The following is a 27,873-nucleotide window of genomic DNA, read 5'->3' as shown; positions in this document are numbered from 1 at the left end:
GAAACCACAGTCAGAGAGCTCAACTTTGTTTAATATTTTGAAATGTAAATGAAACGTACTACTGTATATTAAACGTTGGTTTGAACCAACTCTCTAGCTGCTGTTGAAGAATATATTGTCAGAAACACAAGGCTTGATTTGGTTCCCAGGACAGTCAACACAGTAATACTACACAAATCAAGCCATCGATTTGGGGGAACAGAAGATCCATAACTTACAAATACGGGTTTTGACTTAACTCACAAGAGAACTCATCATGAGCATTGCTGATAGAAGAATGGCCTAGTTGTTCCTCTCAACAAGGATACAGCAAACTCCGCACAGTCAAGAAGCCTCAGGCCATGAAGGACACATGTTAGGAATCGGGAGAAGCTGACTTGGTCACTTCCACCCATCCCATTACCTCACTGGTCCGCAGACAGCATCATTTGTAAGATGGGCCAAAATGGGTGGAAAGTGTCTATCTTCTGCCTCACCCATGATGCTGCAACTTACACACTTCAATCCAAGACCCAAATACTGGGAGGGGAGTTTCTCGTGATGGCTGGGTGGCCTGCGTGGAGCAGATGCACAGAGACCACGTGCAGTAGGGCGGCCCGCAGCAGCCTTCCCCAGCACGGTCCTGGGATGTTTTCAGTGAAGTCTGAACGCTCTCTGTGTAGAGCAAGGGCTTGGAAACAAATGCTGTCCTGGAGGTGCTGACCACAGAGAGGGGAGGTCTGGTACCTGCAGGGAACTCTGAGCAAAAGAAATAGTAAACTAAATGCACAAAGTATCAAGTGTAGCCATTCTAGACACCACGTTGTATCTGAATAATTTTTGTGCCAATAAATGACATCAGAATTTTAAAAACCTGTATGGATGTCTTTTTATTCATAATTACAAGTTTATAAAGGAAGCAGGTCCTTCAACAGCCAGGATTCACTAAGCATGTGGTACGAGGGACCACGCAGGACACGGGAGCTACCTGGCATGGTCCCCTTCCTCGTGTTCACAGGCCACACAAGGCGGGGTCAGCATCGTGTCGGAGTGGAGTGGTAACTCTCCCAAGCCAAGTGGGGAGTAGAACCACGCCCAGGGTGTGAGCCGCAGTGGGAGGTGTGAATTCCACTGGCCACGCCAGGAAATCCTCATGGAAAGGGGACATTTGCCACGGGTGTTAAAGGATGAGTGGGACTTTATCAGATGAAGCATGTGAAGACTTTCAGCAGAAAGTCGGTCTGAAAGCACAATACCCTGCAGGAATGGCAAATACTAACTTGAACCCTATCCGAATGCAAGTCTTAAACCATCTTTGATATGTAAAATGGCATTTTCACCAGTCGGACCTCATAGTTCAGCATAGCTGGCTGAGTGGTCAGTGGAGAACAAAGGGAATGATAGCAAGTAGAAGGGGGTCAGAGTGGAGAGTGTGGAGCCAGACCGTGACCTGCCTCGGTTCAACAGGAAGGAGTTTGAGCCTGATGTGTGGATGACAGGGAACCGTGTGAAGTTCTAAAACTGAGAAGTAGAATCTGAGTAGTATTTTTAAAACAGATAACCAGTCAAACAGGTAAAGAGAAAACTAGATGCCGCAGGACCTAGGAAAGAGGCCTACAATAATGGGGAGGAGAGAGCATTAAATAAAGGTGGCAAGTGCCATGCAGAGATTCCTCTACAGAGAGCATGCCTATGGAGTGCTTCCAAAGAACAGCATTTTCAGTTCAGGTAAATTTTCTACTTCTAAATTCCTAATTCCTATGGGCTGCAGCTACCCAGTGAGAAATACTGAATCATAAAAGCTGTTCAAAGAATTTGTATTAGGAAGAGCAAGAACATTGCAAGGCCAGGGACCCTATGACGTTGTATCCCCCAAATCTGCCAGAGACCTGGACCACAGTGCTGTTCCATAGACATTTGTTGGAGGACTCCTCTATTAAAACCAAAGATGAGTTTAAATATCAATAGTAATACTGATAAGCTTTAACCCTCATAGTTAGTCTCATACCTGTCTCAGATTTTCTGTAGTTCTAAACCATGCATCAACTCTTTTGCTCTGGAAAATATGATCACCATAACTTTTTTGGTTCTACATGAAATAACTATCAATGACCAGTGATGTTACCATTCATGAAAGATAAAGGGCATGGGAATGAATGGACTCCGGAAAATAGTGGCCATCAATGGGAAAGACATACCCCTTAACACATGGAGTCCTCAGGATTTAGATCTTTAGTGAATCCAGTGGGTTTCAAGTTACATCTAGACAAAACCTTCCAACTTTGTTGAAGTGAATTACTAAAGGTAGATGAGCTAATCGAAGCCTTAAGGACAGTCTCGTTAACCTATCAATCCAGGGTGGTTTCATGTAACCCTGTAAGAAGGGAGGGATGTGGCAAAGAATGACTTTTGGGATCCTTGCATGCATTGGTACAGTTCGTTTTTTTTTTTTTTTTTTTTATTTAAATTCAGTTAGCATATAGTCTATTATTAGTTTCAGAGGTAGAGTTCAGTGTTTCATCAGTTGTTTATACACCCATTGCTCACATTACATCTTATGCCCTCCTTCATGCCCATCACTCAGTTACCCCTTCCCTCATCCCCCTCCCCTCCAGCAACCCTCAGTTTGTTTCCTATGGTTGAGAGTCTCTTATGGTCTGTCTCCCTCTCTGATTTTGTCTTGTTTTATTTTTCCCTCCCTTCCCCTATGCTCCTCTGTTTTGTTTCTTAAATTCCACACAAATGTTGGCAAGGATGTGGAGAAAGGGGAACTCTCTTACACTGCTGATGGGAATGCAAGCTGGTACAACCACTCTGGAAAACAGTATGGAGGTTCCTCAAAATGTTAAAAATAGAGCTACCCTATGACCCAGCAATTGCACTACTAGGTATTTACCCCAAAGATACAAATGTAGTGATCCGGAGGGGCACCTGCACCACAATGCTTATAGCAGCAATGTCCACAATAGCCAAACTATGGAAAGAGCCCAGATGTCCATGGACAGATGAATGGATAAAGAAGATGTGGTATATATGTATACAATGGAATATTACTCAGCCATCAAAAAATGAAATCTTGCCATTTGCAATGAGGTGGATGGAACTAGAGGGTATTATGCTAAGCTCATATGGTACAGTTCTATAGTTAGGCCTTAAAACTCTTGGAGGCATGTAAAGTAGTTTGAAAGAATTAAGGCTGTGGTGTCAAATTACCTAGTTTCAAATCTCAACTCCACCTCATACTACCCATGTGACTTTGAACATATTACTTACTTAATCTGTGCTTGCTTCCTCCTCTGAAACTATGGATAATCGTTATGATCTAGCCCGAAAGGTTGTTTTGAGGATGAGATAATTCACATGAAGCACACAGCATAGCCTGATATATGGTATCAGGTTGACCCATATGGAACAAGGCTCAAAAATATTTGTTGTTAAAATGAACTAGGCTAGGTCTTGGTTCTGCCAGGGTACCAGTGCGAGTGGGAGGGCAGGGAGAGTGAAAACAAGTTTCCTGTTAATAGGATATTCTAAAGAAGGTGAACAGCTAACATTTATTGAACACTTACTAAGCCAAATGAATTAAGGGTGGGCCACACGTGATTTTAGGAGAAAGGCCACACCCCACTAAGCTTCCCAGCCTTTACCTGAACTGTCCACACTGCCTCCCCCAGAACAGAAGCTCTTCCCGGATTCATTTCACAAATGTGTGAGTTCCCAATAGGTGCCTCAGCAAGAGTGTTTCCAGCGGTATAGACGGGCAGGAACGTCTCACTGGAGGGGTTCGAGAGAGCTCATGAGCTTGTGGGGCACGTGGAGCCTTCTCCAGTAGTTTGCCTATAAGGGGCTGGAAGGAGGTGTGCGGTGATGTTTTGTGTCTGTGTGGTTGGCAGCAATGCCAGCATACGTGTAGGCCGTTAGGAATGAACCAGTGGCGAGGAAGAAGATAGACGATGTCAGAGAGAGGGCATCATTGCAGGAGCCCCCATCAAGCGGGTGAGGCGGGCACCAGACGAGGTTGGGAGAGGCTGGCCTTAAATATGAGATTACCTGGGCCCCGCGGGTCCCACCGTAAATCACAAGGTTATCCAGATGATAAAATGTGAGGTTAAAGAGAAAATGTAAACTTCCCGGGGGTGGGGGGTGGGAGTGGGGGGGTGGGGGGGTGGGGGGGTGGGGGTGGGGCTGCGGCTGGGGTGGGGGTGGGGCTGCGGCTGGGGCTGGGGCTCATGGATAACCAAATCTTACTCGCCGCCAGCTCATCCCCAGAGCAGACGAACTTTGCACATGCGCGCTGGGCACACGTCGCGTCGGCCTGAGGCACTCTCGCGAGAAGAGCCGTGCAGGCCGGGAAAAATGGCGCCTCCCAGTCCCCGAGAGCCCAAGGCCCCGACTGCCACGAGCGCGGCCAAGCCCGACGGGGAGATGGTGCTGCCGGGCTTCCCGGACGCAGACAGCTTCGTAAAGGTGAGTTCGCGGGGCCTCCGGGGACACCGTGAGCCGCCCGCGGTCGGCCGGAAGCGGGCCCGGGCCCTGTCCGCGGCCGCCCAGCCGGCCGCGCGCGCGCCGCTGCGGAGCCCGGGGCTGGAGTCCAGGGGCGGCTGCCCGCGCCGGGCACAGTCTCTCACTTCCTTTCCGGGGCGGAGATCGCACGCGGACACTGAGGGACGCCCCGCTTCCCAGGGCCCTTGTTCTCACATTTGAACCCATGCAAATGTGTAGAGTGTGGAGAGCCGAGTCCGCGTCGTGGGAAGGGCTTCCTTGTCACCCTGATGCCCCCAGCCCTCGTGACCTCGTCTCGGCCCAGGCTTGAGCCACCTAATCAACTCTCCGGAGGGCTGTAGGCCACACCGGTCGGCGCCCTCCCCTTCCGCGGCCAAGATGGTCCCCTTTTCCTCGTCTGTGGTGCGGTCCTGCATAATCCCAGACGCTGGTTTTAATGTCACCTGTTACAGCGGCCACCGAGCTGGTCTCCTCTAGGTGCCTTAGAACGTGTACCATTGCCGCCTCGAAGGAACACAGAGGATTATTTGTGTAATGCTTTGTATATGAATAAACAAAACTAGGTTTAAACATCTCATGCATACCTCTTACAAAACCAGGAAACTAAAATAATTTGTAAGTTAGCACTGTGTATTCCCCCAAATTCCACTGGGTTAGGTGGATCCTTAGGAGATGTCATCATTCATTTGTTTGGTTCTGATAGTTCCTGGAGCACTAGCCATGGTCCTGAATTGGTGGCATTCATGTTCACCAGCTACCATGTGTCCCACCAGGACGCAAGTTCCCACCTCCTTTCTCTCTCTTCTCCCCCTGGAAAACATTCATTACACAACTCTCAGTGATGTCATTTGGCCTTCACACAACCCACCATCATTTCTTTATGACAACCACTTCAGATTTTTTCTTATTACCCCACAACAATTAGAGAACTACTTGGCACTAACTGAAACACAAAACACAAGTCCAGTTGTGGGCAGTGGCCGTTATAATTTGGTCAGCAAAGGATCTAGAGTAGTCTTATGTTTTAGATGCTTGCCTAAATGAAAACACAAAAATAAATTCCTGTAGAAAGCTCATGGACCTGAATTTAAATAGTAATAATAATAGAACTTATGTACCTACCAGGCACTACCCAGTGTGATTTTTCTTGGCTCATTTAATCCTCACAACAACTCTACGGGGTGGTCACTGTTGTTATGCCTATTTTTCAGAGGAGGAGGCTAAGGTCCAGATAAATAACTTACCCAAGATCACAGTTAATAGGTAGCAGAGCCAAGATTCAAACTTAGGCCATTTTGAATATTTGTCTTATATGTAATTAGTTCTTTCTCTCCCCACTCTCCCAAGAATGTAAGCTCTAAAACTTGGTTCCATGTTCACTATTGTATCCTCAGAGCCTGGGGTAAAATCAGCACTAAATGAGTATTTGTTGAATGTGTAAAATTCATCATCTAGCACGATGTACTATATATAATAGATCTTGAGAAAAGTGAGTTGCTGAATGAATGGGGATCCATGTTTAAAACATGCTTGTTTTTCTGGGTTTTGACAGTTTGCTCTTGGGTCAGTGGTGGCAGTCACCAAGGCATCTGGGGGCCTACCACAGTTTGGCGATGAGTATGATTTCTACCGAAGTTTTCCTGGCTTCCAGGCATTTTGTGAAACACAGGGAGACAGATTGCTTCAGTGGTAAGTACTATATATGATTTTCTCATGTTGAGAGAAATAAATATAGAGAAATGGGTAGTCTTTCCTGAAATTAGTTTTTTCTTAACCATATTTTTCTGTGCTATAAAGAGCTATGGGGTACCTGGGTGGCTCAATCGGTTAAACATCTGACTCTTGATTCGGCTCAGGTCATGATCTCGGGGTTATGAGATTGAGACCTGAGTCGGGCTCCTCGCTCTGCTTCTCTTTCTCTCTGTCTCTCTCAAATAAATAAATGAATCTTAAAAAAAAAAAAAGGAAGAGCTATAAAATATAAAAATGAGACAGTGGGGGTGCCTGGCTGGCTTAGTTGGTAGAGCATGCGATTCTTGACCTTGGGGTTGTGAGTTCTAACCCCATGCTGAGTGTAGAGATTACTTTAAAAAATGTATAAAATCTTTAAAAAATGAGTCAATAGATTTTGATTAGGGTAATGTTATTTGGTAAATTTTGAGTTATTTTTAAAGATTTTTATTTATTTATTGAGAGAGAGAGAATGGTAGAGAGAGAGCATGAGAGGGAAGAAGGTCAGAGGGAGAAGCAGACTCCCTGCTGAGCAGGGAGCCCGATGTGGGACTCGATCCCGGGACTCCAGGATCATGACCTGAGCCGAAGGCAGCCGCCCAACCAACTGAGCCACCCAGGCACCCGGTAAATTTTGAGTTTAACTTTTAAAAAATATATTGACTTTTGCACCTATATGTAGACAGTGAATCTTTCTGAATTAACATGGGACTTGAAAGCCTACATCCAAGATTCTCTCACACAGTTTGCAGAGCCGTGAGTATTACCTTTCTAATAAGTGTATGAGGACAGTACACAAACAGTGATTTCGTTTAACTGTTGCATGACAGAGTTAGAGCATGTTTTAGATTTCATGATAAAACAATGAGTGCAAAGTATATAATTTACATTGTATGATATATTTTTTAGAATTTAAAGGAAACTTTGAGGTAATTTCTTCCAGCCCTTCAATTAACAGATGAGGAAAGGGAGTCTTAGATTTAGGGAATTGCCCAAGACCACACGAATAGCAGTGTTTCTGCTATAAAGGTGCAAGTTTTACTAGTTTGGTCAAAAAGTATTGGAGGGGGTTGCACCTGGGTGGCTCAGTCAGTTAAGCCTGCAACTCTTGGTTTCAGCTTAGGTCATGATCTCTCGGTCATGAGCTGGAGCCCTGCGTCATGCTCTGTGATCAGTGAGGAATCTGCTTCAGATTCTCTCTCCCTCCTCCTCTAATCCTCCCCCTGATTTCACGCACGTGCTCTCTCTCTCTCTCTTTCTCTGTGTCTCTCTCTAAAACAAATAAAATCTTAAAAAAATATATTATATATTGGGAACAGTCTGAGCCACGCCTTTCAAGCTTTCTCCCAGGTTGGGAACAAATGAATAGAAGCATACAAAGTAACCTTGGTTTTCCTGTCCTTCCTAGCATGAGTAGGGTAATGCAGTACCATGGGTGTCGAAGCAACATTAAGGACCGAAGTAAAGTGACCGAGTTGGAGGACAAGTTTGATTTACTAGTTGATACCAATGATGTCATTCTGGAAAGAGTGGTGAGTGTTTCACCTTACTTTTTTTTTGTAGATTTTTTTTTTCTTTTTAATTTGACAGAGCGAGAGAGTACAAGCAGGGGAAGCAGCAGAGGGAGAAGCAGACTCCCCGCTGAGCAGGGAACCCGACTCAGGGCTCAATCCCAGGACCCCAGGATCATGAGCTAAGCTGAAGGCAGATGCTTAACTGACTGAGCCACTCAGGCGCCGCCCCATCAGCTTACTCTTAAGATAATTAACAAATGTGGGCTCCTGGCCAGCTCTGTCGGAAGAGCAGGTGACACTTGTTCTCGGGGTTGTGAGTTCAAGCCCCACATTGGGCATAGAGATTACTGAAAAATAAAATCTTTTTTAAAAAAAAGATAACAAATGAACTTTTTTATTATTAAAATATGGAAAGAAACTCCAGCATCCAAGGAAATGAAAAGTTTAGGGCTTCTTGTTCCAACAACATTCCCTTTCTGATAGTTGGCTTCTTTTTCCCAAAGATAACATAGTCTTCAAATATATTATTTCAACCTATCCCCGCTCAGTGGAGGTCTATTACAAATCTGTGTTCCAGATTTGCAAATCCCGTTTGTATTGCAAGAGAAGAGGCCTCTGGGTACAGAGCCCAGCCAAAATTTAGTCTTTTTTTTTTTTTTAAACTATTATCTGTAATCGGCTAAACAGCCTGACTCGCATGATTGGAAGGAGATGTGCATCATATGATCTAGCTTACTGTCTACTTAGACCTAATTCCACAGCACAATGTTATTTATAGAAATACATAGAGATCATCCAAAACAAAGCTAACCCTCAACCATGTGACAGTCCTGCAGATGTTTAAATCACGCTCTCCTGTCCCGTGAAGTCATCTCTTCCATAATCTAAATGCCCACAGGTCTTTCAGCAGTTTCTCATCTTTTATGATTTCAAGTCCTGCCATGCTACTCTTTGTCACCTAGATTCCCAAACTGATCCTGCACATCTGCCTCAATGGGACAGAGATCAGAACGCCCTTCATTCTCAGAGTACCATCCTTCTGTGTTTAATAGCTACAATCTAGGGTCTTTTTAATTCTTGGTGGGCCACATCATGCTGTTAAATCGTTTTTTAATTTCCAGCCCAACTGAGAGCTGTAAAAGGAGTTGATCGAGGGTGGGGAGTGGCCAGTTACCGCCCTGTCTTTGAGCAAATAATGCATTAATTACTTGGGATGACTCTCTTGTGTATATATGTCCTCACATGTAACTCTCTGCATCTATTTCTTAAGAATTTTAGGTAATTAACTTGTTAACCCTGAAAGGAAATGCTAAACTATTATGTCCTCTGCCCTTAGGGTATTTTACTGGATGAAGCATCAGGTGTGAATAAGAATCAACAGCCTGTCCTCCCAGCAGGATTGCAGGTTCCCAAAACAATAGTGTCCAGCTGGAACCGTAAGGTGAGGGCTTGCTGCTTTGCCGATCGACTAGAGCTTCAAGTGTCAGCTTTATAATAGGGCCTTTGCTGGTTCTGTTCTGCATTTCCGTTCTGATATATTGGACACAGAACTGGCCGCTGCCTAACTTGTTTTCACAAACAGGCACAACCTAATTACCTCTTGTCTCCTTTGCCCCCCTGCAACCTCACACACACAGGTTCTTAAATGAATGCCCTCGGAAGACACAAATGGGAATTTACTCTTTTTTTTTTTTTTTTTTGGAATTTACTTCTCTAGTTTATCGAGTTGCTGTGTTATAAATTGTTTGTATTTGTTATCATAGGCAGGAGAATATAGCAAAAAAACAAAATCTGAAACTTTCCGGTTGCTTCATGCAAAAAACATCGTCCGGCCTCAGCTTAAATTCCGAGAAAAGATCGACAACTCCAACACTCCATTTCTTCCCAAGATCTTCATCAAGCCCAATGCTCAGAAACCCCTCCCTCAGGGTAAGGCATGCGAACTCTGCCTTAGTAAAGGGGAAAACGTCTCCCTCCCACCTTCCTTTCTTCAAAAGGAGCCACTTACCCGCTCTGCTCCGTAACTAGACAAGATGTGAATGTGTTCACCTCTTTTGTGATGGTGGTGTTGTCACTGCTTGGGTCTCCAGCACTCTCTAAAGAAAGGAGGGAGCGCCCCCAGGATCGTCCGGAGGACCTGGATGTGCCCCCTGCCCTGGCGGATTTCATCCATCAGCAGAGAACCCAGCAGGTGGAGCAGGACATGTAAGTATTTGTCAGAACTTTCTACATTCTCCCTCAATTTCACTTTTGTAAGATACATCAATGTAAACAAAGAATGTGAGGAATGGGTGATTGCTATCTTTATCCTAATGTGGATCTTTTTGGTAAAACCTCCTGTTTGTGTTCACAGAGGGCCTGCCCAAGTGGCGTCTTGGGTAACCCTCACGGCAGCCCCGAGGGGGAGCAGTTGCTCTCGCCCTCTTTGTCCAGATATGAAGACAGAACAAGGGATGCTGATGCTGCCTTCCCACACAACCAGAACCTGAAACCCCAAGTTTTCTTAAAACTGTCCTTCGTCCCTGCCGTTCTGCCTTTCTTAGTGGGTGGGGACTCAAACAGTGAGGTAGGGGCCCCCTAATACATTCAGCAAGGAAAAGGCTTAAAATAGACAAATGGACCTTGCATGAAGGAAAAGGGTGGTAAGAACTTGGCTGGTGTTGGTCTTTTTGTCACGTGTAGCCAGAGTCTGCCTGAGCAGCATTCCTTCAGGCCCAGCTCCGCACTGAGAGGCCACAGGCCAAGTGCTAAAGAAGCAGAGGTGATGAGAGGCCCTGCCCTCAAGGAACTTCCAGACTTAGGATTTTTATGCAAGTAGAGGATAGAGGAATAAAAAATACAGCAGTCGGCATCTGACCAACTGCAATATTGGTCCCGTCCTCCCTCACCCCACAGGTTTGTTTTCCTGACCACAAGGAATTGCACATTGTATGTTTTTGTATCCTCCACAATGGCAGCCATGCAGTGTTTTGAAATAAGAGCTCAGATCCTTATAGATGAGTACATTTTTAATGATCACATCGTAAGGGGGAACCAGTTTGACTTGATGTATTGTTTTGTTTTGTTTTTTGATACCCTTTAATTATCATTTAAAGAATGGTAGTTTTGATAGCGAGAAAATATTTTCATAATGGCCTCTTCTCATTTGTTTTTACAAACTGGACTAAAGCAGTTGTTTTTCCTTGAATCACGGAATTCATCAAAAGGATTTTTCTTTTTGTTTCATTTATTCAGGTTTGCACATCCTTATCAGTATGAACTAGATCACTTCACTCCACCAGATTCAGTCCTTCAAAAGCCACAACCCCAGGTTAGCACCCAAACTTAGTTTATGGATGAATCAAATCAGTGCAATTTTGTCTTTCCTTAAATATCCTTAAAGGTTGCAACTTGGGGTCATTTCTTGAACTCCTAATTCATTTTGTGCTTTAGTAAAGGATGATTCATAATATTCCTTGCTCTTTCTACCTGTGCTTTCGTGCCCCAGTTATATAGGCCGGTGGGGGAGACCCCCTGCCATTTTGTGTCTTCCCTGGACGAGCTGGTGGAGCTCAGTGAAAAGCTCTTGACTTGTCAAGAATTCGCGGTGGACTTAGAGGTAAGTTGTGAATGACGTGGAGTGAAATTTTACATCTTCTAGGAGTTCACTCCCTACCTGAGGAGTACAAAATAAAGACTAACAAATCTGGGGTTTTTTGGCAAAAACTGATCCATCGTATAACTTTGTTTTTATAGCTGCCCTCCCAAAATCAAGAAAGGAAAGCCTGGTGTGATCATTTTTCCCTGTTCTCCCCTCTTTCTGGGTTTTAGCACCACTCGTACCGGAGCTTCCTGGGGCTGACCTGCCTGATGCAAATCTCCACCCGAACAGAAGACTTCATCGTGGACACGCTGGAGCTTCGAAGTGACATGTACATTCTCAATGAGAGCCTCACAGACCCTGCCATCGTTAAGGTCAGCCAGGTCTTGTAGCTCTTGCATGTAAGCCTAGGATTTAAGTGCTGTTCACTTTACGATTTCATCATTTTAACATAGACCTGGTGAAGTTGAGAGAAATAATTGTAATTTCCTACATTCTGGCCCCACACGCTAAACTGCGTTTGTTTCTAAGCCCCAGTTAGAACAGCTTAAGCTGTAGCTTGTTACCACCCGGAGAAATGTTCCATCATGTTAATGATGACTGCGGCGAGCTCGTGCCATCAGGATCCTTTGCAATTAATGACTATCCTTGAAGCTAGTAGGGCTGCTTGCTTTGAATCACTGGCTGGGAGCAGTTTCAGACTCTAATAAGAGTGTGTGCAGTTATGAGTGTGGAAGGCCGTTGGTCCAAATTAAAAGAAGCTTTTAAAACTGAACCCATCTCAGTCTTCCTTCTGGCTTCTAATTCCAGTGTTGTACTGACCCAGAGGCCGAGTTTATTTCAGAGCGCGAGTGGCCTTGTACGCATTGTGCTGCATTACTCTGCTTTTGTTTTCAGGTCTTCCACGGTGCTGACTCAGACATCGAATGGCTACAGAAAGACTTCGGCTTGTACGTAGTGAACATGTTTGATACCCATCAGGCAGCACGCCTCCTTAACCTGGGCCGGCACTCCCTGGACCACCTCCTGAAACTCTACTGCAGTGTGGAATCGAACAAGCAGTATCAGCTGGCCGACTGGAGAATACGGTTTGTGCTCGACAAGGACGTGTGGATGGCAGCAGGAAGCGTGGGTGCACCTGAGCCTCTCAGCCACACACAGCCAGCGCAGGCTGTGACGGTAGTGGAACCTTGGCTTTACTGGCGTTGGTGTCTCCTCCAGCTGTTGGCAGCAGCAGAAGCACAACCGGAAATTTTAGGGTGACCACGTGGAGTGTGTGTTAGGCACTCACACTTCACGGAGAGAGTAGTTGGAAGAGGTGTGCCGTGTCAGGATCTGTGGCCCTGCCTGTGTCTCACTTGAAACTCGGATCTCCCTAGTAATGAGGGGTGTGTGTGTGTGTCAGGTGATCTCCCAGAGGTTCGAGAGCATTCTGAGGTACATAAGTGATTGCGCCTTACCATGCATGTGTACTGTAGCCTAAGAGCGTGGTGGGGTCCTGCCACACTTTCTGGAGTCTGGGCTCCGCTCGATCACTGTCGGGTGGCCGGCTTCCTCCCTGAGGTAGCAGCTATTGTCTGAAGAAGCCACTCCAGTGGCTCCAGAAGCTTTCCTCCACTTCTGCAGGGCAGAATTTCTAGAGAATCTGATAAAGCCCGAATAGAAGATGAAAATTGACGAAGTCTAAAAGCCACTCCCTGTCATTTAGCCATTGTCATGTGCCAGGCACTGAGCTAAGAGCTTCTGGGGTGTTGTGCTGGGTGGTCCCCACAGCAGCCTGTGAGGTGCCGCCTTTCATTTCACAGGTGAGGAAAGTGAGCTTAAGAGACTTGTCCAAGGACAGGGGTGCGGAGCTAAGGCTCAAACTCGGGATGGCAGGGCCTCTTTTTTCAACCGCACTGTGACTCTGCTGCCCTTTCCCCCCAGCTGTGAAAACAAGAGACGGAGGGACTGTTGATGTAACTACAGTATTGGCTATGATATCAAAGGGATCCAAAGTCTGTGCACACAGAGCTGATAGATGACGTTGCTGCTCCTAGGGGTGAGCAGCAAAATAATTTCTTCCCTCGCAATTCTAGACCTCTGCCCGAGGAAATGCTCAACTACGCCCGGGATGACACCCATTACCTGCTTTACATTTATGATAAAATGAGGCTGGAGCTGTGGGAGCGAGGCAACGAGCAGCCTGTGCAACTGCAGGTGGTGTGGCAACGCGGCAGGGACATCTGCCTCAAGGTACAGCCTCTTTCTCTGCCTGGGTCCTGGTTCTTCGCTTTGTTCCTTACACTTCTGAAAAGAGCCAAGTGTTCTGAAGAGCCCAGGGCACCATTCTGATCCCCACTGATCGTGACTGTTCGGTCATATTTTGCAGAAATTCGTCAAGCCCATCTTCACAGACGAGTCCTACCTTGAACTGTACAGGAAGCAGAAAAAGCATCTCAACACACAGCAGCTGACAGCCTTTCAGCTGCTGTTCGCTTGGAGGGATAAAACAGCTCGTAGGGAAGATGAAAGTTATGGGTAAGGGATTAGACATCCTTTCAATATCTGCTTTCTAGACCGAGCAACTCGGGTAACGAGGAAATAATGGCCTTTTTTCTTTTCACCATGGAAGTTGGTTATGTTTTCCCCCAAGTTGTAGCCTTTAACGGGGCTGGCTGGCTGAATGTAGTGTGATCGTACCGTGTGTTTTGTTCCAGATATGTACTGCCAAACCACATGATGCTGAAGATAGCTGAAGAACTGCCCAAGTGAGTCTGAGAACTGATAACGATGTCCTGCCATTCTCAACAGAGAAATTTTATCCTTCAGAATCAGCTTCTCTGATAGTTATTGCCTCAAGGCTGTTGACTCAGAGACTGTGCTCTAAGGAAGTTCACAAGCCCAGGGAATTCAGACTGGCTGCCCCCGGGCCGCCCTGTAGGGACTTAACTTTCTGGGTTGCAGTCATTTCAGCGGTTATGCCGCAGATGAGATCCAGTGTAAGGCCGAGCCTCCAGCATCCACTTGAAAGGGAGGAAAGTGTGTCAGAGTTTCGCAGCTGTAATTTGTTCCAAACCAAGGCACCTGATGATTTTGAACGCTTTCTGATGTTAATTGAAAAATAAGCAAAGAATCAAATTTCATTATCTTCCATTGAGCCTGTTGCAGTACTGTGGCTCAGCAAAGCTGTGGGGCTCCTCCCCAGCTCTCCCGGTGAGCTGGAGGCGAGTGCAAGAAAGGTGCCTGCTCAAAGGTTGGTGCCACAAAGAACACGCGTAGATGCAGCCGGCCCAGACTGCCCTACTGGGAATGTGTTTCCCAGGTCTTCACCTTAGTGGTAGCTCCCTGTTCTCGTCTGCAGGCCTCGGTGGGGAGGGCTGTGTCCCTAAGTGATGAGTTGTGTTTTTTCTTGTCTTCAGGGAACCTCAGGGCATCATAGCTTGCTGTAACCCTGTACCACCTCTTGTACGGCAGCAGATCAATGAGATGCATCTCTTAATCCAGCAGGCTCGGGAGATGCCCCTGCTCAAGGTAAGAAGCTTTGCTGCTAAAGGTTCCAGCTCAGCAGACCCCTCTGTCTGCTGGCACCTGTGGTCTCCTCCGTACACGGTCTGGTCTCCATTCTAAAAATCCCAAGAAAATAATAGGGGTTAGGAAAGCCAGTAGACAGGTCTTTTTTTTTTTTTTTTTTTTTTTTTAAGATTTTATTTATCTGACAGCGAGAGAGGGAACACAAGCAGGGGGAGTGGGAGAGGGAGAAGCAGGCTTCTCGCCAAGCAGGGAGCTCGCTGCGGGACTCGATCCCAGGACCCTGGGATCATGACCTGAGCCGAAGGCAGACACTTAACAACTGAGCCACCCAGGCGCCCCTTTTTTTAAGATTTTATTTATTTATTTATTAGAGAGAGATGGGGGAGGGGCAAAGGGAGAAGGAGGAGCAAGACTCCCCACTGAGCAGGGAGCCCAACTCAGGGCTCAATCCCAGGACCCTGAGATCATGACCTGAGCTGAAGGCAAACGCTTAACCCACTGAGCCACCCGTGTGCCCCAACATGTCTTCTTTATGATTATCAAAAGCTAAAGCTCCTCTTTTTTTTTAAAGATTTCACTTACTTATTTTTTATATTAGAGGACGCATGGGTGCACGCCATCAGGGGAGAGGGGCAGAGGGAGACGGAAAAAGAATCTCAAGCAAACTCTGCGCTGAGCATGGAGTCCAACGTGGGGCTCAATCTCAAGACCCTGAGACCATGACCTGAGCTGAAATCAGGAGTCGGGTGCTTAACTGACTGAGCCCCCCAATTCAATTTGAATTTGAATTTCAATTTGGGGGGAGTTTTTGCTTTGCCTCACTAGTAGTATCGGTATATGGTAAATCATATTGCAATTTTTTGAAAGATTATGGATCCAGAAAGATGTAAAATCAGTTCCTTTAGGTTGATAAGAGACTGAGGATAGACACATTTTCAGTCTTCATGTTAAAATTTCTTTAAAAAGAATCTTTTGGGGCGCCTGGGTGGCTCAGTTGGTTAAGTGACTGCCTTCGGCTCAGGTCACGATCCTGGAGTCCCGGGATCGAGTCCCGCATCGGGCTCCCTGCTCGGCGGGGTGTCTGCTTCTCCCTCTGACCTTCCCCCACCTCGTGCTCTTTCACTCTCTCTCTCTCAAATCAATAAAATCTTTGGAAAAAAATAAAATCTTTTGTTAGTTCTACAGTTTGGCCAAGTAGAAAGAGAAACCCTGGTTTCTAGAGGACGATCTCTTTAAGCTCTTAGAAGTCTTCTCCACTGTGCCTTATCGTGATAAAGGGTTTCATTCTTTCATTCAACAAGGAATTATTGAGCACTATGTGATTGTAGTGCTAGGCACTGTAAGGGATGAAGGACAAAAGAACATCTCTGGGCTCTTGTAGAACACATCTAGTGAAGGGACCCAGTCTGTGCTGAGGGAAACACGTGCGGTCACCGAGTTTAGGCACCTTTCCTCAGAAGCTCTTTATTTTTCCTCCTCAGTCTGAAGTTGCAACCAGCGTGAAGAAGAGCGGCCCGCTGCCTGGTCCTGAGGTAGAGTGCTGTATCTGACGTCTCTTATCTGGGGGAGGACACCAGTCAGAGCCGGTGCAGAAGACACCTCCCTGTCAGAGGCAGCCCCCGGCGCTGCGGCAGAAAGCTACCGCATGCTTGCAAATCCTTCCTGAGGCCTGTTGATTTCTTTCTGCTGCAGAGATTGGAGAATGTGCTTTTTGGACCCCATGACTGCTCCCACGCCTCTTCAGATGGCTACCCTGTCATCCCAAACAACGGTAATGTAGAGGTCTCTGGAACGTTCTGGAAACTGGCTTGCACACTCTCCACAAGGCTTTGACCTGACTTCCATCCCCTTAGGGCCTGTGCCAGTGCAGAAACAAGCAAGCCTCTTCCCCGACCAAAGAGAAGAAGAAGCCCTGCCAGATACCAGATGCCTTATTGCCACTGCTGTCATCACGCTATTTAACGTGAGTGCTAGGAAACGCTGGGCGGGTGGTGCGTAGACCCATAAGGAGTTACTGGGTTTATCAAACAGGCTGTCTGCCTGGAGTGCTGCATCGACTTTGGAGACTAATGCCAGAAGTAAAACCCAGTAGCCATGGGGACAGGCGTGGAGACAGATCTGCAAGCCAGTCCGTGAGAGGTGGGTGGGGGATTCTCTCGGAAGCCGTGCGGAGACATCCCCGAGGAAGGCTTGACATCTGGACACTCACTAGTGCCTAGCAGGGAGGACGGTGTGCACCACGGTGATTGAGAAGCAGGACCTTACCCCCTCCATCTGCAGGGGAGGCGCAGCCCATCCCGACTCCCAGAAGTGGCGGGCTGAGTGCTCAGCTCATCCGTAGGGACGGTATCCCTCTGCGACATGCGCCAGCACCATCTGCATGTGCTCGGGCTGGAAAAGAGGAGGCTTTGAAGAGCATTTCTCTACACTGTGGCTGATTAGGGAAAGTGATGAGCGAGATAGGAAGGCACTAGTACATGGGTAGGAATTTGTTTCACATCCCAAAGAGGGGCTGAGTCGTGGCAGGCAGTGACTCTGGCCAGTCCGGGACCACGTGTGGCCAGCGGGGACCCAGCTGTATTCCTGGACTATGCATTGAGTTGTGACAGAGCTTATCCTGGTCTGTCCTACCCAGCAGGTGTCTCATTTCTTCCCCGGGCTTGAACTACAGGCTCTTTGCAAAAGCAGGACAAGGGTGCAGTTGTTGGTCAAGAAGGGTAGGCGCTGAAATGGCCAGCATGAAAGGAAAATACACAGAGAAAACTCTGAATAGTGCAAACAATAGATGTGGTAAAGGAAAAATCATAATTTCTGGAAAGAAAGAGAAAGAGGCATACGATCCGCTTGGATAAAGACGCATCTCCAGCTTAGCAGGTGTCACATGGGAATCAGCTGGGTGCGCCCAGAGCTTCCAGGATCACGGGTCACAGCCAGTCCGTCACGCCAGAGTGCGGGCCCAAAGCCAGGAAGGCGCAGTGCCACCTGTAAAATGTACTTCCTGGGAGTTAACCTTTTTTTTTTTTTAAAGATTTTATTTATTTGACAGAGAGAGACACAGCGAGAGAGGGAACACAAACAGAGTGGAAGGGAGAAGCAGGCTTCCCGCTGAGCAGGGAGCCCGAAGCAGGGCTCGATCCCAGGACGCTGGGATCATGACCTGAGCCGAGGGTAGACGATTAACTGACTGAGCCACCCAGGTGCCCCGAGTTAACGTTCTTTTTCACATCGTCACAAATTTAGATTGGGTCTTGCTTCAGTAATTTGTGAGCGGAGAAGTCTGGGAGCTTAATTGAGCCATCACGGTGAACAGGCAGCTAAAAATAGGAGCATGAACTTTGGGCCACGTGAGCCCGGAAGCGCCGTGCTTCGTCTTAACGGAGGCAGTGGCGTCCCCGTGCTCTGTGTGGCAGGACTGTCACCATGGAGGAAGCAGAAGGATAGCAGACATTCTGAACTCAGTCGGAAGCAGCACCTTGTCGCTTAATTGTACTGATTGCCCACAACAGTTTATAATTCTTGATTTGTAAGTGTCTGGTTACAACCTCACATTCTAGAGCGAGACGGACCTGGGAGTTAGTCCTCATTCTGCCCCTGTTCACTGTCAGGCTCTGGAAGACTTAACCGCTCTGTGCCTCAGTTTCCTCATCTGTAAGATGGTGAGAATAATACCACATACCTCGTAAGTTGTAAGGACACAGTGAGAACTAATTGGTTCAATAAATGTGTGTTACAATGCTCTCCTGTGCTATATCACAGGCTGTGACTGCCTCGTACATGTGAGAGACCTAAAAGTTAGCTGGTATTCTTACTTTTTTTTTTTTAAAGATTTTATTTATGTGTCAGAGTGAGAATGCGAGCAGGGGGAGCGGCAGGTGGAGGGAGAAGCAGACTCCCCGCTGAGCAGGGAGCCCGATGTGGAGCTCGATCCCAGGACCCTGGGATCATGAGCTGAGCCGAAGGCAGACGCATAACGACTGAGCCACCCAAGATTATTCCGTTGCTTGCATCGTAATGCCATAGAATGTTTATGGGATAAGTTGCTCACTTTCTGTCCCTGCAGGAACCTAGTGCCGAAGAAAGTAGAAAGAGCCCATTAACAGTTGCACAGAAGAAAGCCCAGAACATAATGGAGTCCTTCGAAAATCCATTTAAGATGGTAAGTAAGCATTGTGTGTGTTCAGGGCTAACAGAATAGGCAGAGCTTTCTGCAGCTCGTAGGGGCCTCTTGCCCAGAAAAGTAGCTGACAGTCTTTGGAGAGAGGGAGTCTCTGAACCCAGCATGTGTCCGCTGTCTGGTGTCTGGGTGGAGACAGAGTTGGGGTCTTCTCAGGTGAAACCAGCAAGAATGCCTCGCTCAAGTGCCAGTGAGCTGTGGCCAGGTGGACGCTCTGAATTAGGCCTCCCACAATGAACCCCACCAGAAAACCCCCGTGCAGGTCCTGAGCACAGTTAAACAACCGTTTCCTTCCATCCCTCCAGTTCCTGCCTTCACTCGAACACCGCGCTCACATTTCTCAGGCAGCAAAGTTTGATCCATCGTCAAAAATCTACGAAGTAAGTGGATTTGTCACCCTTTCCAGGAGTGATTTTCTAAGAAAAGGGGGCTTCTTAATGATCTGAACGAGGTTTTTGTCTTAAGCCTATCTTGAGCCCCCTGAAGATGAATACAAAAAATGCTTTATATATAAGTATATATAAGCATTGTTTCTAGAGAGAGGGGGCCAGAACTTTATTCTGATTTTTAGAAGCCTTTGCAGACCTTTTAAGAAACAGGTCTTTGGTCTTTGTGTTTGGTTTTTACTTGAAGTTTAGTTTGTACATAGTAAAGTGCCCAGGTGTTAGGTGTTCAGCTTGATGCATTTTTATATGTGAATACTACTTTAAGGCTCTCAGAGGTGACAGCTTAAATTTTAAAACAATTCTGTCTTCTATTGTTTGTTTTTAACAGCATTATGGATAAGCATAAGGAAACACCTTCCCTGGAGCCCCATGAGATGTTCCTGGGAGCCAGCGTGTTAATTGTTAAAAAGCCTTCTTCCTTCCTGCAGGAAGGACCTGCTCTGATCAGACAGGGGCTTGGCTCCCTCTGCCCACCCGCGCCCCCCGCCCCCTGCTCTTTCATTAGGCAGCAACGGTCAGGCCAGAAAGCCTGATGGGCCTCCGCCCTGTCGCTAGTGGTTAGCCTGCTGTCTTTAGAAATGAGGAGTCGGGGATTTTTTGGGCTTCTTTCCTTACTCCCCTATGGGTTATGGCCCATTCAGCCACACATCCCTTACTGTGCTTCTGTCTAATACCGGTGAGATATGTTCTAACGCCACAAGCAGATGTGGTATCGTATAACAGCAGACCAGACTCGAGAAGTCCTGCCTTGAAACCCAGCTCCACCATTTGCTAACCGTGTCCCCCCAGATTATTTAGTTTCTCTGAGCCTGTTTCCCATCTCAAAGTGGGGGTGATGAGGATGCCTTTGTTCCGGGATTATGGAAGGGATTGAGTGAGATGGCGGACAGGAAGGCATCCGGCCCCGTGCCTGGAATCCAGTTGCACTTTGTCCTTCTTGATGAGTATTTTATAAATAAAGCCAGTGAGAGATTTTATTTTTTGTGTCATCAGATTTGGAATTCATGACTAAAATGTGTGTAGTGACTAGGTTAGCATGGCCGTCATCCCCTCATTAAAAAAATAAAGCATTGCTAGGTGGCTGAGTTTTGGAGTGTTTTTGTTTTGTTTTCATTGTAGATCAGCAACCGCTGGAAGCTGGCAAGCCAGGTGCAGGTGCACAAGGAATCTAAAGAAACTGCCAAGGGGAAGGCAGCAGAGCAAACAGGTAGCCCTCACTGCCTTGTAACTCAGCCTGTCGGGGTGTCTGTCAAAGAACAGGCCTCATGTATCCTTTTGTTTGTTCAACAAAGTGTTGATACAACTGAGAACAAAGCACAGCCCCTGCCCTGTGGAGCGTGCCTTTTCCTGGGGGGTAGCGGACAGTGTACCCATAAATGTACGTTCCTTCCGATGGCAGGGAGAGGGGTAGGAAGTGCTGGGGTGGGGGGGTGGCTACTTCTCTACGGTGTTTAGAGAAGGCAGTTGGATAAATGTGACATTGAGCAAAGACTGGCTGCTTCTAGGGGAAGAGTGGTCCATGCTGGTGGCCCAGCGAGTCCAAGGCCCCAGGCCGTTGCTCACTGGGCATGAGCAGAGAGTGGCTGGGAGGCCAGTGTGGCTGACGGGGAGAGCAGGACCGTTATATAAGGACGTGGCTTGTGCTCCTAGTGGGCCGGGAAGCTGTGGAGGGTCTGAGCAGAGCAGTGGCCTGCACTGACCAGAAAAGCTCACTCCGAGACTGTGGAGAGTCCAGCCAAGAGGGCAAGGGTGGGAGGCCAGGTGAGGGGCTGTTGGCTCGACCAGCGTGGTAGCAGGGGTGGGGAGAAGTGGCCCGGAGCCGGGGTACCCTGGGGTGACCCGACAGCACGTGATGATGAGCTGTGTGTGTGGCACGTAAGAGGAAGAGGGGGGCCGTGGGTGCCAGAAGGGCTGGTCCTGGGCGACGAGAAAGGCAGGGTGGCCAGCAACAGAGTGAGAGTGCATGAGGAGCCAGTTGGGGAAGTGGCTTTGTTCTGGTCCTTGACGTGTTTTGATTGCGGCCCCTCTGAGACCTCAGAGAGGCATCACATAGGCTGGCGGCTGGCGGCTTGGGTTCTCGGGGGAGGGGCAGGTGGGCTTTCAGACAGAGTATAGGAAGAGCATCCGGGCCTGAGCTGCAAGGCGGCCATCCGTGAGGGGCGGGGGGCCAGCGCAGGAGACGAGGGGCAGGGAGGGCGCCCCGGCTGTGGCAGCCACAGCGGTCGATGCAGCCAGATGCAGAGGGAGGCTTGGCTGCTGGAGACAGCAGCTCCACAGACCGTGCTCTCTTGCAGCTGCTCGGGACCAGGTCAAGGAAGAGTACAAAGCGACAGCGGAACAGGCCGTGTCTGTCCGACAGCAGGCTGCCGTACGTGCTGGCCCTTCTGCTTTCTCTTTTGAAAAATGAGCTGCCCCTGGTCATGGTCAGGATTTTCACTGGATAGCAGGAGGGCTTGTCCTGGGCTTCAAGTTAAATGCTTCTACATCTTTCTAGTTCATTTTGCTTGTCAATTAGTGCCTGCATTTCCCCTCAAAAACGTTTATATTGTGATTCCTCTTACATGATTTTTTGTGATGAATTTATGGTAAGCAGCCCGTACTCCTGAGTCTAGTAGTAGACAAGGTACTAAAGCTTATGGATATCCAAGCCTGTTGTGCCTTTCGTAAACGACCTGATGTCCCTCTCCACCGAGGAACGTGTCCCACCTGCAGCTAGCCCCACCCAGACTCACAGCCGCCCACACTTCTCTCCCTGTCCCCAAGCCCGTAGGTGCCAGCACAGCAGGCCTGGAGGCTCGCAGGCCTGGCTGTCGCATCCACTCCCATGCGTCCTTCCCACGGTGTGTTCACCTTACAGCTGGAAAGTGCCGCCAAGAAGAGAGAGCGAACCACAAGTGACCCGAGGACCACAGAGCAGAAACAAGAAAAGAAGCGACTCAAAACTTCCAAGAAGCCAAAAGACCCAGATCCGCCAGAAAAGGATTTCACCCCTTATGACTACAGCAAGTCGGATTTCAAGGCTTTTGCCGGTGAGGCCAGCACTGGTGCCCTTTAAGGAATGTCTGGCCCTGTTAGGAGGGAGGAAGCCGTAGAGGAAAGAAAGCATGACCTGGGCACCGATGAGGCCCGAGAAAGACAGGGCTCTCACCCAAGCATTCTGAGAGCCATGCAGGGGACCTGCGGTGTGGGGACGGAAGGCACCGCCCACCCCCACCCTCCTGGGCTGCAGCTACCTTGCCGTGGCCTCGCTGGTCGTGGCGCAAGATGGCATCCATTCTAATAGCGGCTCCATCTTTCCTCACAGTAGCTCGTGCCCAGAAACACATTTTCTCAGACAGACACACAAACACGGCAAGGAGTTTACGAAGAAACCTGACGCCTGGGGGCTGCTCTCTGGCCCCTTAGCCGGTGAGAGTCCAATCTGCCTCGGAGGGGCTGCAGGCGGCCCTCCTGACAGGAGGGCAGCCTCCTTGGCAACACAACCCTTTGAAGAGAGGGAAGACAGGGCAGGATCGTCACCCCAGGGCCCAAGTGACTGCCAGTGGCACCTCCTGACAGGCACACACAGACCACACTGGATGTCCTTGGTGTAAGAGGAGCTAGTGCTTTAGCCACCTGCCCCTGAGCTGAGAATAGATCTGTGAGAAATGAGCCTGGTGTTCAGGCTGCCCTCCCCTGCTGGGAACACAACACATGAATTGATGTCAGCCTAAGTGCCGCCTCCTGCAGGGGGCGGTGAGCTGACAGCCCACCCTTCCTGAACGTCGTGCGCCAGCCCCGCGGTCAGCCCGTTGGGTATATTAACTCACGGACACGCTCACCGGCATCTCTCTTCTCTCACCTTCCAGGAGACAGGAAACCAAAACCTTCTTCCCAGTTTGATCCAAATCAGCAGACCCAGCCCAGCAAGGTAAGAAATGTACTTGATGTGGAAAACTAACGGGATCGTATATGTCAACCAGGCTTTGATTCCAAATTCGAAAAACAAGATACAAGATACCGTTAAAAAAAAAAAAAAAAGAAAAATCGTCTTGAAAATTCTCGCCTGCTCGTGGTGCTTTTTTTTTCCCTCTCCCTTTGCTGGGAAGACAGCCTGGCTAGGAATCCTCTTCCTCTGCACATCCTTTCCCTCACCTCATCTCTCCCCAAGTACAGACAATACCTACCAGCTCTTCCAGCAATAAAAAGGAACTTTTAAAGAGCTTGTGAAGGCTGGCGTGTGGTTTGAAGGGGTGTTTGCTGTTAGCTGCCATGGGAATTACAGCTATAGGCCACAAACACTCCCTCAGGCGCCCACACAAGCCTGCATCTGCCCCTGTGGGCGTTGCTGCCAGGCGGGGCCAAACGTGACCGCAAGTTTGGCATGCGGAGGCTGAGGCCTGTGTGGAGCCCTCCTGTTCCTTTGGGAGCTCGTCCGGACGGCCTCGCCTTCAGAAGCACCCAGAAAGGTCCATTTGCAAGACAACCAGTCACACTGGTGGCGCTGGAGTCTTGGACGGGCCAGCTGGGCCCCTGTGTTGTTTCCCGTGTGTGTCCTGTGGTCAGGTTGTCCCTCGGCTGAAATGGCTTTTTATCTTTTCAGAAATGCGTTGCACCCAAAAAACTGAAACAGTTGGTGGGAAACAAAAGTATGTCCTTTCCAACCGGAAAGTCAGACAGGTATGTGGGGGAGGCTGGCATACGGGCTCACAGGGCCCACAGGGCCTAGCTGGAAAGCCTCAGAGAGCCTCTCTTGCCCAGATCCCTCTCTGTCGGTCGGGCAGGTGAGATAGGAGGGAAGGGCCTTGCCAAGTGCCATCCACCTGACAGTCCCTGCACCCCAGGACTCAAGATTCCCGTCCCTCACCGCCTGTTAACCAACCATATAGCTTCCCGGGGTCACCTCCAAGCAAATAGACTTGAAGTTTTCCCAGATTTTCCCATTTCTGAGGAGTGAGAGAGGAAAAAAATCAGGAAGTAAATGTGGGTCGTCATTAAAAATATTTTCGTTAAAAACATGAAACCCTCATCCCCAGGGCAGAGCCTGAAGTCAGAGGACTCACCCCTAGGGTGTGGCCTAATGAGGAGGGAATCTGCCTTTAGATCTTGATGAGCACAGCCACCCTCATGGGGCCCCAAAGCACTTCCCCAGCCCCCTGTTGACTGCCGGAGTGTGAGGGACATGCTGCTGCCAAGCTCAGTTCTCCAGGAGCCCCGAACGAACCATGCCTCCCCAGTTGTGCGTCACTGAGGTCTGCAGCATTTTGTAAACCGGCTGAGAGCAAACCTCCAGCCAAACTGGGAGAAGTAACTCTTCTGTTTTCACACTGTCTCTCTCTGCAGGGGTTTCAGGCACAGCTGGCCAAAGAGATAGTGGGGGAAGAGACCCTTGGAATTCCCCGGTGGACTGGAAGCACCAAATGGTGGTGCTGGTTTTGTACAGACTGATTTTTAAACCATTAAAAATAATTCTTATTGGAAGAAAGCAGATTCCTGACTTTTCCTTTGCTGCCACCTCAGTTCTGGCAGGAGAAGACAGATCCCACCCTGTTCGGATCCCCAGCTTCGGCTGTCTGTGGGTAGGTGCACCCTGGGGGACGCTGCGATTTCTGGAGATATCTACAATCACCCCTGAGAGGAAATGCAGGAGAGCCTCCTGTGACTCAGAAAAGGGCGGCCTCCACGAGGCACGGAGCACTGACTCTGCATTTTCAGGGGGGTCTGTGGGCATGTTACCTCCTTCCCCCGCCCTTAGGTCATGTCAGTGAAGCCGTATGGTACAGACGCCCTCGGGAAGGTGTGCTGGTGCAGCTTCAGAGCCAGCGTGGCCTCCAGAGGCCAGGTCTCCTCCCTCTTCCTGTCTCGCTCCCTTTTGTTTCTTTTTAACATCGTTTTCCCCAATTGGGAAAGTAATAGCACGTTCACTGATAGAATGAGGAAACGAGAAAAATTACATCTGTAATCCTTCCACACGGAGAGAAACTTTCACACCTTGGTATCAAGGCTTTGTACCACATGTCTGTTCATTTCCAAACTTGGGCTTATGTTTCTACAGTTTTTCACACTTATAAAGTTTTTATTTTTTCTCATTCCAAAATTCCTTCTAGCTCACCATTTTTGAACGTTTAGATTTCCATTTTTGTATTAATAATGTAGCAATGAATTTCTTCAGAATTCCATATGATTTTAGTCCTGGGATGGGCTATTAAATCCAGAAAGCACAAAATACCATTATTTTTGTTTTCACAGATACTTAAGGAGCCTATTTTCTTAGTTTTTTTTCTCACAGATTATTGGGAGGGCTGGCTGTGTGCAGTACCCTGAGGGGCCATGAGCCCAGACATCGCTGCCGGAGAGCAGTTAGTCAGGCAGAACAGCAGAGAACAGCCCAGGCCCCAGATGGGCTGAAGTTTGGACTAGTTGGGACTAGAATGGTTGCAACTGACAGAAAAGCCAGACTCTCGGTGACTTAGCAAAACAGAGGTTTTTTCCTCTCTCTCTTCAGTCCCAGTTAGTCCGGAGCTTAGTGCAGCAACTGGCAGTTCTCAGTCTGGCCCTTACTTGTGGGTCTCCCACCCTCGACTGGAACCCAGGGCTTCCACCTCACGGGCTGGGCAACCGGCCCGGCTCCGTCCATCACATCTGCATTCCATTCAGTTGGAAGGGAGGGAAGAGATGCACACCCAGTCTCCCTTGAAAAAGATAACGGCCTGTGTCCACTTCCCACCGGCCAGCACATAGTCACATGCCACAGCAGAGGCTACTGAGAAAGCCATTTCAGTGTCCACAGGCCCCCAAAAGTCCAAGGTTCTGGTACAGAGCTGGGAAAGAGCAGACACAGAGGCACAATAAGTAGTCTGCCCCAACATGGTGGAGTCTCTGCTTAAAAAAAAAAAAAAAAAAAAAGGTGGACAGATGGGAATTTTTAAGAGCGAGAAATGATTTTCTACTGAGGATGGCCTGAGGAGGCTTCATGAAGGGTACATTTGGTGTGGACCTTGAAGAGTAGGGGAGAAAATCCAGAGAACCTTGTAATTAGTGCTGCTCCAAAGTGTGGACTTCTGCCAGAGACCTGCAGGGAGCAGAACCCCGGGCTCCACCCCATACCTGCCAATCAGGAGGGAGGGCCAGTGGCCTGGGAAGCTGGGCGCAGCAAGCTCTCCAGATGATTCCCCTGTCGGCTGAAGTCTGAGAACCACTGGATAAGCAGGGCAGTGCGCCCCAGGCCTTGCGCAGTGGGCCAGGCGGGCTCACCATGGGAACAAAAACAGTACATTAAGTTTCTTAGAGAAATAAGATGATTCCTTGGTCCTTTACTTGGAAATGACCCTTACTAGTTTTGTCTTTGTGGCAATGTTTTGTGTTTGTTTTATAAAAAGATGGGGACCGTAGACAGTACTAGTTGAGGTCTTTGTAAACGTCCTTCCTTGCAAAAGAAAGAGTTGGCAAACGGATGTCAGTCCCCAAATGTGTTTTTGAAATTTTACTGGTCCCCAAAACCAGAAGTCCAGGACTACGAGCCACGGGATGGAGATGAGAGCCTTGGGGATGTTTGGGGCACAGCTGTAGTTCCGTTCGCTGGAGTTTAAGGCCATGGGGGGAGCACTTGGATCCCCAGGGCCCTGGGAGGATGGGTGAGTGTCCCAAGGGCCGTGTGTCAGTCCGAATGGCCGTGGAGGACAGCTGCTGTGCCCCGCGAGCGGGTGTGGCAGGGCCGGCGGGCTTGGGGGTGGAGAGAGAATTGATGAGGAGAAGGGCTCTTTGCTCCGGGAGGCACAGTGCCGTTGGTGGTACCTTAGTCAGCTTGCCAGAAACATTTTCAACCAAGTAATCCCACGCCGTGGCCAAATTCATTCTCTCACGGCCGGCACCATCTGCCCGGCTGAACACAGTGCCTGCAACAAGACTCAGGTGCGAACTGCTGAATGTCTCTCAGTGACAGACACACACCGCAGCCTCTGCCTTGGACAGCAGGCCCTCGCCCGCCTCTCCCCTCTCCCGGTGGATAAATCATCGACACCTTAACAGGGTGGGATAGTTGACCCACTAGACAGTAATGCTTTCCCACTGAATCTTAAATGCGCGTGGGTCTGAATTCAAGGAAACGTTTCATCCTGTACCTTGGTTTTCTGCACCCTGATGCTCCGCATCCGTTGTGAATGTAACCGGGCAGTGTTGTGCTAGCTAGCTACTTCTGGCTGACCCACCGCCTTTGCTCCTTGTGATCCGAAGCTGAGTGACATTTATGGGATCATGGCCCTGGACATCTAGGGACTTTTCTGCCTGCACTTTAATCAGGGCCTTTGTTTTCTTTGGACTGGGAAGGTCTGAGCTACTGCTTATACACCCCATCCCAGAAATCCCATTCACTGTTGGTATTGAGGCCAAAACTGTGGTTTCACCTCCTCTACGGGAGGGCAAGGGGTGTCATTTATGGTCCTTCTCCGCTGAGGA

The 27,873-nt window shown here is 48.6% G+C and overlaps 1 protein-coding gene across 3 annotated transcripts; it reads left to right on the top strand.

Moving 5' to 3' along the window:
- The first annotated feature begins 4,288 nt into the window (after nucleotides 1–4,288).
- On the top strand, nucleotides 4,289–24,900 carry EXOSC10 (exosome component 10). 3 transcript variants are annotated; one of them, XM_027567595.1, is made up of 25 exons: nucleotides 4,289–4,446; nucleotides 6,035–6,171; nucleotides 7,622–7,745; nucleotides 9,064–9,168; nucleotides 9,491–9,656; nucleotides 9,818–9,932; nucleotides 10,962–11,037; nucleotides 11,215–11,325; nucleotides 11,538–11,681; nucleotides 12,205–12,395; nucleotides 13,386–13,542; nucleotides 13,679–13,827; nucleotides 14,007–14,057; nucleotides 14,709–14,820; nucleotides 16,302–16,352; nucleotides 16,513–16,591; nucleotides 16,674–16,783; nucleotides 18,881–18,976; nucleotides 19,300–19,374; nucleotides 20,560–20,647; nucleotides 21,735–21,808; nucleotides 22,298–22,469; nucleotides 23,289–23,350; nucleotides 24,023–24,099; nucleotides 24,763–24,900. In XM_027567595.1, the coding sequence occupies exons 1-25, from the start codon at nucleotides 4,336–4,338 to the stop codon at nucleotides 24,791–24,793; spliced, it is 2,664 nt and encodes an 887-aa protein (XP_027423396.1). In that variant the 5' UTR covers nucleotides 4,289–4,335; the 3' UTR covers nucleotides 24,794–24,900. The 3 variants fall into 3 exon arrangements, with proteins under 3 accessions (XP_027423396.1, XP_027423406.1, XP_027423415.1); XM_027567605.1 differs by lacking the exons at nucleotides 21,735–21,808; nucleotides 23,289–23,350; nucleotides 24,023–24,099; nucleotides 24,763–24,900 and having other exon boundaries at nucleotides 22,298–22,468; XM_027567614.2 differs by lacking the exons at nucleotides 20,560–20,647; nucleotides 21,735–21,808; nucleotides 22,298–22,469; ... (1 more) ...; nucleotides 24,023–24,099; nucleotides 24,763–24,900 and adding an exon at nucleotides 19,769–20,553.
- Nucleotides 24,901–27,873: the final 2,973 nt, after the last annotated feature.

The sequence above is a fragment of the Zalophus californianus genome, chromosome 4, assembly GCF_009762305.2.
Source record: "Zalophus californianus isolate mZalCal1 chromosome 4, mZalCal1.pri.v2, whole genome shotgun sequence".
Classification (NCBI taxonomy): domain Eukaryota; kingdom Metazoa; phylum Chordata; class Mammalia; order Carnivora; family Otariidae; genus Zalophus; species Zalophus californianus.
Note: the sequence above shows the minus strand (reverse complement) of the source record. Positions and strands in the feature narration are given on the sequence as shown.